The following is a 12,275-nucleotide window of genomic DNA, read 5'->3' as shown; positions in this document are numbered from 1 at the left end:
GAGAGAGAGAGAGAGAGAGAGAGAGAGAGAGAGAGAGAGAGAGAGAGAGAGAGAGAGAGAGGGTGGGGATCGCGCTGGGCGGTGCGGACTCGGTGGGCCGAGGGGCCTGTTTCCGAGCTGTATCTCCAATCTAAACTGAAGCAAACTAAACTGCTGTCTCCCCGTTCAGTAGATTTCAAATGAATTCAAAAGCAATCTGTACAGTCCAAGTAATTTTGAGTTTATTTCAATTACAGTATTGGAAGCAACAATGCACATCATTCAAATAAACGCGATCTTTCAATTAGCTTGTCGTGTGTGTCAATGGTTGGGTACATTTTGCAAATCACTGAAGTAACATGAACTGTATCTATTACATTGAACTAGTCATTGAACGGAGTTAATAATACCGTAACGACTTTTGACGAGAAGGGTCCAATCCCATTACATTTAAAAAATATTTTCACAAAAGTAATTTCTGTTCCGTTGCCGGACGCGGTTAACGCGTTAAAATGAACGGATCGACAGCTCTGATTCCACTTGCTGTTTATTTCTCTCTTCCCACATTTACATTCCCCCTGGTTTTATTTCCGCGCTCACTGGGGGGTTTTTTACGACGCGGAATTTGGGGATTAAATGGGAGCCGTTCAGCGCCGACCTGTTGTCCACCGGGTTTCTGCCCCACAGCCCCTGAGCCCCGCTCCTGACGCCGGTCCCGGGACACGACCCTTTTACACACCCGGAGCGGAACCGGAGCAGATTCTCAGCCAGTTTCCATCCCAAGTCCAGAAGAAAGGATAAAGTTTCTCCGTGAATTTATTCCCAGTGAAGGTGTGGAGATGGGACTTGGTGTCCGCGTCGTAAAATGAAACTGTCCCGGACTCGTAACTGAGATAAACTCCCACCCTCCCGGGGATGGGACGGGCGGGGAGACGGGATCGAGGGGAGGTGACTGCATCAAACTCGTCATCCACCCGCCTGATCCTCCAGACTCCAGTCTCCGGGGACAGTGTGACCTCTCCCTCCCTCTCCACAGACTCTGCGGCGACTCCCAGACTCCAGACATCACTCCCCGCCACCTCCACCTCCCAGTAATGTCTCCCCGATGTGAACCCCTCCGATCCCAGCACAGACACACTGCCTGTAAACCTCTTCCCGGTGACAGGGAGACTCCTCCGGGTCCCGGTCGCTCTCACCCTCTTCCGATCCTCAGACACCTCGAGCTGCGCATGCGCTGTTTCCACATCCAGGGTGACGGAGACTGGGGGGAGAAGCAGAGAATCAGAGAGTCCCCGGGGGTCGGGGGGAGACTCGGGCAGCGCGGCCCCGGGACCGGGGGAGGGGCCGCTCGGCCTCAGGCACAGGCGGGCGGACAACTGAAACCCTGCCCGGGGTTTCACCCACAACCACATCGGGTGGACAAGAGACATCTCTCCCGGAGTTTTTATCCGGGGATGGAGAGGGGAATTTCGTGAGGTGGGGGAGGGTGGACGGGAAGGACGAATGCAGAGAGTGAGGAGGATTGGGAGATTGCGGTGGGGATGGGGGAATGAAGCGGGCTATTCAGATATGGTGGCAGATCGGAGCAGGTTGATATTGAGGTTAGAGGAGGCAAAGGTGTGTGGTGGGGTCGTCATGATCACAGTGAAAGGGGGTAGACATGAGGGGCCAGATTACCTGCTCCTCTGTTGTTTGTGACAGAGGGAAGGGTGGGTTTGTTAGTCAACTGGAGTGGGTGCAAAAGGATTTACATCATCAGGTCTGAAGGGCTGTGTTATCAGGTGAAGTTGGACAGTCAGAAGGTCATAATGTCATAAGTGAAAGTATTAGAATTATGCCATTCTGCCCATCAAGTCTACTCCACCATTCAATCATGGCTGATCTATCTCTCCCTCCTAACCCCATTCTCCTGCTTTCTCCCCATAACCTCTGACACCTGTACTAATCAAGAATCCAGTTGTCTCTGCCTTAAAAATATCCACCGACTTGGCCTCCACAGCCACCTGTGGCAATGAATTCCACAAATTCACCACCCTCTGATTAAAAACATTTCCCCTCATCTCCTTCCGATAAGAACATCCTTTAATTCTGAGGCTATGTCCTCCAGTCCTAGACTCTCTCACTAATGGAAACATCCTCTCCACGTCCATTCTATCCAAGCCTTTCTCTATTCTGTATTTTTCAATGAGGTCCCCCCTCATTCTTCTAAACTCCAGCGAGTACAGGCCCAATGCCGACAAACGCTCATCATAGGTTAATCTACTCATTCCTGGAACAGACTATTCAGACTGGGATATTTTTTCATCGGAGCCTGTCAGAGTGACATTATGGATGTGTATAAGATGCACAGATAAGGTGATTAGCCACAATACTTTACCCAAGGTCGGAGAGTCTAAACCTCGAGCGCATCAGTTTAAGATGAGAGTGGAAACAATAAAAAGGACCTGAGGAGCAGGTTTTTCAGTTGGTGGGTAGTGTAGATGTGGAACGATCTGAGAGGAAGTGGTCGAGGAAGGAACAATTACAACAGTTCACAGAGAATTGGGTAGATACGTGGATAAGGTAGACTTGTAAGGATATGAGCCAGACTCAGGCAAGTGGGGCTAGCTTGGTTGGCATGGTCGAGTCGAGTCAAAGGGCCTGTTGCTGTGCTACAAAGCTCTCTGACTCTGTGATGGTTCCCAGCAGATGAGCTTGGTGGGAGATCAAATCTTCAATTTCCCTTCAGTCCAAAATACCATTAATCTTTGCATCTAAGTATTACTTAAAGATAGACACAATTGAAGGTAGACACAAAATGCTGGAGTAACTCAGAGGGACAAGCAGCATCTCTGGAGAGAAGGAATGTGTGATGTTTTAGTTCGAGACCCTTCTTCAGACTGAAGAAGAGTCTCGACCCGAAAAGTCACCCTTACCTTCTCTACAGTGATGCTGCCTGTCTCACTGAGTTATTCCAGAATTTTGTGCCTTCCTTCGATTTAAACACGCGTCTGCAGTTCCTTCGTAAACCTATTACTTAAAGGTGTCAGGAACAAGAACAATTGAAAAGGTATAAGCTTTACCTTGCTTGAAGTCATCAGATGTTTGTTTAAATGCTGTGTTCAATGAAACAGGGCAATGAAACTTTTCAATTGGCAAGGCAACGTCTACCACCGACAATGGTTTGGCTTCATCACGAACCCTGCGAATATTTAACAGCTGTTTATCCACTGAGCATCAGAAATGTTTTGAGTTGTTCCACAAAAACTTATAATGTTTCCATCAAAGAGCATGTCCTACCTTCGCTTGCGACCGGCTTCCTCCTGAAAGAAATAAAACACAAATCTCAATTGACTGAGATGTTCCGTCCTCATCCTGACAGCGGGAATTTCTCCACATTTCTACAACCCTCTGATAATTCCCATTTCCCAACTCTTATCGCCGCTGCCATGCAGATAGAAAGCTGATATTGCCTTATAGATGTAGAACGATGTGGAAAAGCACAAGGAGGGTGGAGCTCAATGCAAAGACTGGGCAGGTCGTGAGATTTAATCTGGAGAAGATGTCAGGAATGATAAGATAGAATTTAAGTTTAGCGATGGATTTAAATGGGGGGATGAAATATCTCTAATCGATGGGAGAGCAAAAATCAATGCTGAAATATAACGTGGTCTTCAATAAATACTGAAAGGAATGCAGTCATGAGAACATGGACCTCACTTGCATTGGAGGGACTGAAGCCAACAGCAGAGATAATTTAAGGGCAAGCAGGATAAATACGTGAGCACTCCTGGTATTCAAGGTATTGTTACCAGGTGTGGTGAGTAGATGGGAGGGATGTTGAGTGGAGCAGAAATCTTGACTGGATAGGATGGGCTGAATGGTCTATGATGTAGAATGGGATGTCTTTCTTGGTGAACAAAGGAGGGTAAAACAAACAGAGCAAATTCCCCCAAGGTGACCACCCACTGCTGATGGTGTCAAGTTAGGAAAAGGGGACGCACAACGAGATCTGGGTGTCCTAGTGCATCAGTCACTGAACGGAAGCACGCAGGTACAGCAGGCAGTGAAGATAGCCAATGGAATGTTGGCCTTCATAACAAAAGGAGTTGAGTTTCGGAGCAAAGAGGTCCTTCTGCAGTTGTACAGGGCCCTAGTGAGACCGCACCTGGAGTACTGTGTGCAGTTTTGGTCTCCAAATTTGAGGAAGGATATTCTTGCTATTGAGGGCGTGCAAAGTAGGTTTACTAGGTTAATTCCCGGAATGGCGGGATTATCATATGTTGAAAGACTGGAGCAACTAGGCTTGTATACACTGAAATTTAGAAGGATGAGAGGAGATCTTATTGAAACGTATAAGATTATTAAGGGGTTGGACATGTTAGAGGCAGGAAACATGTTCCCAATGTTGGGGGAGTCCAGAACAAGGGGCCACAGTTTAAGAATAAGGGGTAGGCCAGAGAGTTGTGAATCTGTGGAATTCCCTGCCTCAGAAGGCAGTGGATGCCAATTCTCTGAATGCATTCAAGAGAGAGCTAGATGGAGCACTTAAGGATAGCGGAGTCAGGGGAATATGGGGAGAAGGCAGGAACGGGGTACTGATTGAGAATGATCAGCCATGATCAATAGACAATAGGTGCAGGAGTAGGCCATTCAGCCCTTCGAGCCAGCACCGCCATTCAATGCGATCATGGCTGATCACTCTCAATCAGTACCCCGTTCCTGCCTTTTCCCCATACCCCCTCACTCCGCTATCCTTAAGAGCTCTATCCAGCTCTCTCTTGAAAGCATCCAACGAACTGGCCTCCACTTCCTTCTGAGGCAGAGAATTCCACACCTTCACCACTCTCTGACTGAAAAAGTTCTTCCTCATCTCCGTTCTAAATGGCCTACCCCTTATTCTTAAACTGTGGCCCCTTGTTCTGGACTCCCCCAACATTGGGAACATGTTTCCTGCCTCTAATACAATATATCTTTATTGTCATTGTACCCAGGGGTACAACGAGATTGGGAATGCGCCTCCCATACGATGCAATAATTTAGGTAATTTAGACAGCAGCAACCCAACGAAACGAAACAGTTGTAACAGTTTTGGACAGGGTAAAGTGCAAGTTGATCTATGCGTTGTGGCCATCCGGCTCAGCAGGACCGGTTCATAGCAGCTATGGCCCTGGGGATGAAGCTGTTCCTGAGTCTGGAGGTGCGGGCATAGAAGGCCTTGTATCGTCTGCCCGATGGAAGGAGTTCGAACAGACTGTTGCAGGGGTGTGAAGAGTCTTTGTGGATGCTGGTGGCTTTTCTGAGGCATCGTGTGTTGTAGATGCCCTCTAAGTCTGGTAGCTGTGTTCCGATGGCCCTCTGAGCTCTATGGACTACCCGCTGTAGAGCTTTCCTTTCTGCCTCCGTGCAGCTGAGGTACCACACAGGGATGCCATGCGTTAGGATGCTCTCTATGGTGCAGCGGTAGAAGGTCGTCAGCAGCTGTTGGGGTAGACCAGACTTTTTCAGTGTTCTTAAGTAGAACAGTCTTTGTTGTGCCTTCTTGACCAGCGCAGCAGTGTTATTGGACCATGTTAGGTCCTCCGAAATGTGAGTGCCCAGAAACTTGAAGCTGGACACTCTTTCCACACTGACCCCGTTGATAGAGATCGGGGCATATTCCCCGTTATGTGACCTACGGAAGTTGATGATCAGCTCCTTGGTCTTGGTGGTATTTAGGGACAGGTTGTTATCCGAGCACCAGTCCGCCAGGTTCTGCACCTCCGCTCTATAGTTTGTTTCATCCCCGTTGGTGATCAGCCCGATCACCGTTGTGTCATCTGCAAACTTGACAATGGTGTTGGTGTCGAATGCAGGAACACAGTCGTGTGTGAAGAGGGAGTAGAGCATGGGGCTCAGAACACAGCCCTGTGGTGTGCCGGTACTCAGGGTGATAGTGGAGGACAGGTGCGGGCCCATTCTCACTGCCTGCGGTCGTTCCAGCAGGAAGTCCAGGATCCAGTCACATAATGACGAGCTAAGGCCTAGCTGGTGGAGTTTGGTGATGAGCTTGGTGGGGATGACTGTGTTGAAGGCGGAGCTATAGTCAATGAATAGTTGGGATGTGTCCAATCCCCTAATTATCTTATATGTTTCAATAAGATCCCCCCTCATCCTTCTAAAGTGTATACAAGCCTAATTGCTCCAGCCTTTCCACATACGACAGTCCCGCCATTCCGGGAATTAACCTAGTGAACCTACGCTGCACGCCCTCAATAGCAAGAATATCCTTCCTCAAATTTGGAGACCAAAACTGCACACAGTACTCCAGGTGCGGTCTCGCCAGGGCCCGGTACAACTGTAGAAGGACCTCTTTGCTCCTATACTCACATTGAATGGCGGTCCTGGCTCGAAGGGCCGAATGGCCTCCTCCTGCACCTATTGTCTATTGATATAGATGATCAATCTGATGTGTGCGCCACGGACTAGATTTCAATGTTAATCCCCACAATGTAGTCATGGCTGATCTAGCCCAGGACTGAACGTCTCCGCTTTGTCCCATTCCCTTTGATTTCAGTTCCCCAAATTTTCAAAAATGTATCTTCCTCTGGTATAAATACGTCTAACAAGTTAAACCTCTCAGAGTCTGTGGGTTGGAGAATCCCAGAGATTTACTGCCCTCTGTTCATTCGTGTTCCTTAGGATCAGATATAACCATATAACCATGTAACAACTACAGCACGGAAACAGGCCCGTTCGGCCCTACCAGTCCACGCCGACCACTCTCCCTGACCTAGTCTCATCTACCTGCACTCAGACCATAACCCTCTAATTCCCCCTTATCCATATACCTATCCAATTTACTCTTAAACAATAAAATCGAGCCTGCCTCCACCACTTCCACCGGAAGCCCATTCCATACAGCCACCACCCTCTGAGTAAAGAAGTTACCCCTCATGTTACCCCTAAACTTTTGTCCCTCAATTCTGAAGCTATGTCCCCTTGTTGGAATCTTCCCCACTCTCAAAGGGAAAAGCCTACCCACGTCAACTCTGTCCGTCCCTCTCAAAATTTAAAAAACCTCTATCAAGTCCCCCCTCAACCTTCTACGCTCCAAAGAATAAAGACCCAACCTGCTCAATCTCTCTCTGTAGCTTAAGTGCTGAAACCCAGGCAACATTCTAGTAAATCTCCTCTGTACCCTCTCCATTTTGTCGACATCCTTCCTATAATTTGGCGGCCAGAACTGCACACCATACTCCAGATTCGGCCTCACCAATGCCCTGTACAATTTTAACATTACATCCCAACTCGATGCTCTGATTTATAAAGGCAAGCATACCAAACGCCTTCTTCACCACCCTATCCACATGAGATTCCACCTTCAGGGAACAATGCAGTTATTCCCAGATCCCTCTGTTCCACTGCATTCCTCAATTCCCTACCATTTACCCTGTACGTCCTATTTTGATTTGTCCTACCAAAATGCAGCACCTCACACTTATCAGCATTAAACTCCATCTGCCATCTTTCAGCCCACCCTTCCAAAAGGCCCAAGTCTCTCTGTAGACTTTGAAAATCTACTTCATTATTAACTACACCACCTATTTTAGTATCATCTGCATATTTACTAATCCAATTTGCCACACCATCATCCAGATCATTAATGTAAATGACAAACAACAGTGGACCCAACACAGATCCTTGGGGTACTCCACTAGACACTGGCCTCCAACCTGACATACAATTGTCAACCATTACCCTCTGGTATCTCCCATTCAGCCATTGTTGAATCCATCTTGCAACCTCACTATTAATACCCAACGATTTAACCTTCTTAATCAACCTTCCATGTGGAACCTTGTTAAATGCCTTACTGAAGTCCATATAGACAACATCCACAGCCTTGCCCTTATCAATTTCCCTGGTAACCTCTTCAAAAAATTCAAGATTAGTCAAACATGACCTTCCAGGCACAAATCCATGTTGACTGTTTCTAATCAGGCCTTGTTTATCCAAATAATTATATATATTGTCCCTAAGTATCTTTTCCATTAATTTTCCCACCACAGACGTCAAACTAACAGGTCTATAATTGCTAGGTTTACTTTTAGAACCTTTTTTAAACAAAGGCACAACATGCGCAATGCGCCAATCTTCCGGCACCATCCCCGTTTCTAATGAAGTTTGAAATATTTCCGTCATAGCCCCTGCTATTTCTGCACTAACTTCCCTCAATGTCCTAGGGAATATCCTATCAGGACCTGGAGACTTATCCACTTTTATATTTTTCAAAAGTGTCCATACCTCCTCTTCTTTAATCCTCATAATTTCCATCACTACTCTACTTGTTTCGCTTACCTTACATAATTCAATATCCTTCTCCTCGGTGAATACCGAAGAAAATAAATTGTTTAATATCTCCCCCATTTCTTCCGGCTCAGCACATAGCTGTCCACTCTGACTCTCTAATGGACCAATTTTATCCCTCGCTATCCTTTTGCTATTGACATATCTGTAGAACCCCTTGGGGTTTACTTTTACATTACTTGCCAAAGCAGCCTCATATCTTTTTTTCGCTTTTCTAATTTCCTTCTTAAGATTCCTTTTACATTCTTTATATTCCTCAAGAACCTCATTTACTCCCTGCCGCTTATATTTATTGTATATCTCCCTCTTTTTCCAAACCAAGTGTCCAATTTCCCTGGAAAACCACGGCTCTTTCAAATTATTATTCTTTCCTTTCCACCGAATAGGGACATAAAGACTCTGTACTCTCAAAATTTCACTTTTAAATATCCTCCATTTCTCTATTATATCCTTTTCATAAAACAAAAAGTTCCATTTCACTCCTTTTAAATCCTTTCTCATCTCCTCAAAATTAGCCTTTCTCCAATCCAAAATCTCAACCCTTGGTCCAGATTTGACCTTCTCCATAATTATATTGAAACTAATGGCATTGTAGAATCAGCCGTCGTAGTTTTGAGCTCCACAGAATACAAACACCTCTCTACATTCCGGCCAGGCTGTCCTGAGATCCCATAGATTATGCCGGAGGCCAATTAGTTTGGGAAGAACAACAACTGGAACAGATGAAACATTTACCGGTGAATGCAGCATTTATTTGAGAAATATCCCCCACCATTTTGTGACTGCACTTTCACTTCACCAGACTGTAGTGTAACCCCTCACCTTCAGAAACACCACACTGTCCTTTTGATCCATCTGCTGCTGCAACTTACAGAGTTCCTCCTGAATGGAATTTAAATTCTCTTCAATTTCTCGAAGATTTTTCTCCATTGCATTTAGAATCTTCTTCTCTTCCTCCCGGATATCAGCCTGCACACGCTGCTCTTTCTCAGTGAGAATCTGGTGCAGTTCAGCAAACTGGGATGTGATCTTAGACTGAAGGTTGTGTGACTGTTCCTGTGAAATGAAAGGTGAAGATCAGTATATAATGTCACTGATTGTGTTTCCTCACGACTTTGACGGTGACATTTGTCCTGTGCATTTTTTTATTTGCTTTGGCAGTTCAATTCTTTGTCTAAATGCTTCTGATATATCGTGACGGGAATCTTATAACCCATCAATCCTCTACCCCCAATACAATTACCTGCTGCCTATTCCTTTTCACGTGCCCTTTAATTCCCACTCATCCGCCCACCACACACTTTCATAGGGATAATTTACAGTCGCCGATTGACCTTTGAACCAGCATGTATTGGGGACGTGGAAGGAATCCGACACGGTCACAGGGTGAAGGCGTGAACCACACGGGCAGCGCCCGAGGTCAGGATCGAACCCCGTCACCAGAACTAGGAGACAGCAGCACTACACGCATCACGGGAATCAAATCTACACGAGATCAGGAAATCGAAACTGGAAAGCCTCACCAGAACTCCAGAAATCTTCTGTTTCTGTTGCTGCTCCATTCGCACGATCTCTGATTTCCTTTTTGTGAGAGACTGGATGGAAACTTTAACCTGATCCTGGGATTGTGTTTGAAAATCAGAGAATAATAGTGTTAGACAATTAAAAAAAGGAGTTAAACAATGATGCGATCAACATTGATTTGCTTTACCTTGTAGAATTCTGCAGCTTCTGCGATCAGCGCAAAGCTGTGAGACTTGTGTTCCCGCCCAGCTGCACAAACCACACAGATCAGCTTCTTGTCAGTTTCACAAAACAGCTTCAGTTCTTCCTGATGTTCCCCGCAGTGAGGTTTACTTTCCTTCTCTTTGAGATTCAGGCTCAGTGTTCGAGTTTTCTCAGTCAGTCTCGCCAAGGCCCGATTCACCCTGAGGGTGCGGTCTGTAAACACCTCTCTACATTCCGGGCAGGAGTTTCTCCCCTCCCTGTCCCAACTCTGTGTGATACAGGAGCGGCAGAAGTTGTGCCCGCAGTCCAGTGTAACTGGATCGGTGAAGAAATCCAGGCAGATGGGACAAACTATCTCCTCCGTTAAACTATCGACCTGGTCTTTCGAAGCCATTTGAACTCCGCCACTTCCTGGTTCAAAACGCGTTCCCTTTCGCGCAGCTGCTGAACCCTTGCAGTATCGGGGCACGGCTGAGGGGAGGCGGAGCTCAGCCCCGTCAATCACAGCCCTGACCAGCAAGTGGATGTTATATGCAACAAGCTGCGGGTAAATTTCATTCCCTTAAACTAAATACATCAGTGTTTCCCATCGTGAATTGATCATTATATTAGGCTGCACAATGATATTATATCCACAGCAAACACTGTTATTTCATTTCACAGTCTCATGTGCAAACTTGAATTCAACTCAATGAGCCAATTATACTCTATCGTCACATGAACCAAGGGACAGCGAAATGCTTTGCTTTTGCATGCAATTCTGTAAAATACACACCTCCCCCAGGCTGTACAGAGAGAGTCGCCACGTTTCTGGGGCCACCAAAGTTGCGGGATGTTTATGGAACAGTCTATATTTCCCCGCAGCGGCGAACCAGGTCCCGCCGCACGAGGCAGCAGGCGCCCCCGCGCCGCTCCCCTTCCTTCTCGGCTCTGACGGGACGACATGGATTTTAGCTCAGTGGGGGCAAGTTTCAAGGAGATGTGCGGGTCATGTTTTATTACACAGGGTGGTGGGTGCCTGGAACGCGCTGCTGGAGTGGGGGTAGAGGCACATAAGATAGAGGCATTGCGTAGTCTAATGTGGGCTGAAGGGACTGATCTTGTTCGATGTGACCATCAACTAAACCGACAGGTTCATTATAGCTCCCATTCCCAGCTCCTCCCCCACAACCATTGGGTTCTTCAACCGACCTGCAGTGCCCGCGTTTGGCCCATATCCCTCCAAACCTGCCCTATCCATGTATCTGTCCAACTACTTCGTTAACGTTGTGATAGTCCCTGCCCAACTACCTCCTACTGGATAATCTCGATACAGAAAAAATGTTCCCTACGTTGGGGGAGTACAGAACCAGGGGCCACAGTCTAAGAATAAAGGGGAGGCCATTTAAAACTGAGGTGAGAAGGAACACTTCCGATTTTCCCTTCTCCCTCTCAATTTGTAGAGTAAAACTTATCATATTGTGATCACTGCATCCAAATGGCTCTTTTACCTTGAGTCCCCTTATCAGATCAGGTTCATTACACAACACTAAATCCAGAATTGCCTTCTCCCTAGTAGGCTCCAGTAGAAGCTGTTCTAAGAATCCATCTCGGAGACACTCCACAAACTCTCTTTCCTGGGGTCCATTACCAACCTGATTTTCCCAGTCTACCTGCATGTGGAAATCTCCCATAACCACCGTAGCATTACATTTGTGACACGCCAATTTTAGCTCCTCATTCAACTTGCACCGTATGTCGAGGCAACTGTTTGGGGGCCTGTAGATAACTCCCATTAGGGTCTTTTTACCCTTACAATTCCTCATTTCTACCCATACTGATTCTACATCTCCTGATTCTATGTCACCCCTTGCAAGGGAGTGAATATCATTCCTCACCAACAGAGCGACCCCACCCCCTCTGCCCACCTGTCTGTCTTTTCTATATGTTGTGTACCCCTGAATATTCAGTTCCCAGCCCTGGTCCTCTTGTAGCCATGTCTCAGTGATTCCCACAACATCATACTTGCCAATGTCTAACTGAGACTCAAGCTCATCCACTTTATTTCTGTTTCTATGTAACAGTCAGCAGCCGAGGTCAGGATCGAACCCGGGTTCCTGGCCTTGTGAGGCAGCGGCTCTTCCCGCTGCTCCACAGTACCTCAGAAATATTAAGTCTTCTCTTTCCAAGTACCGTCTATTGCCTGACCTGCTGAATTTCCGCCAATGTTTTCTGTTTTTTTTCTTGGCAGTTTATGGGCA

General features: G+C 46.7%; 2 protein-coding genes and 1 pseudogene across 2 annotated transcripts in view; 1 reads left to right on the top strand and 2 right to left on the bottom strand.

Moving 5' to 3' along the window:
• The window catches only part of LOC144602508 (E3 ubiquitin-protein ligase TRIM39-like), a 71,863-nt gene extending 61,408 nt beyond the window's left edge, over positions 1-10,455 (bottom strand). Inside the window, exons 1-5 of the mRNA XM_078415638.1 lie at positions 10,019-10,455; positions 9,831-9,926; positions 9,130-9,363; positions 3,259-3,281; positions 2,996-3,160 (exon numbers count right to left, since the gene is read on the bottom strand). Of these exons, the coding sequence (XP_078271764.1) occupies positions 2,996-3,160; positions 3,259-3,281; positions 9,130-9,363; positions 9,831-9,926; positions 10,019-10,429 (929 nt within the window). The 5' untranslated portion in view covers positions 10,430-10,455. The remainder of the gene's footprint in view (positions 1-2,995; positions 3,161-3,258; positions 3,282-9,129; positions 9,364-9,830; positions 9,927-10,018) is intronic.
• The window catches only part of LOC144603060 (uncharacterized), a 278,950-nt gene that overhangs the window by 129,080 nt on the left and 137,595 nt on the right, over positions 1-12,275 (top strand). The gene's annotated exons all lie outside the window — the stretch shown is intronic.
• Positions 305-2,843, bottom strand: LOC144603053 (E3 ubiquitin-protein ligase TRIM39 pseudogene; annotated as a pseudogene).

This window comes from Rhinoraja longicauda, chromosome 19 (assembly GCF_053455715.1).
Source record: "Rhinoraja longicauda isolate Sanriku21f chromosome 19, sRhiLon1.1, whole genome shotgun sequence".
In the NCBI taxonomy this organism is placed as follows: Eukaryota; Metazoa; Chordata; class Chondrichthyes; order Rajiformes; family Arhynchobatidae; genus Rhinoraja; species Rhinoraja longicauda.
Note: the sequence above shows the minus strand (reverse complement) of the source record. Positions and strands in the feature narration are given on the sequence as shown.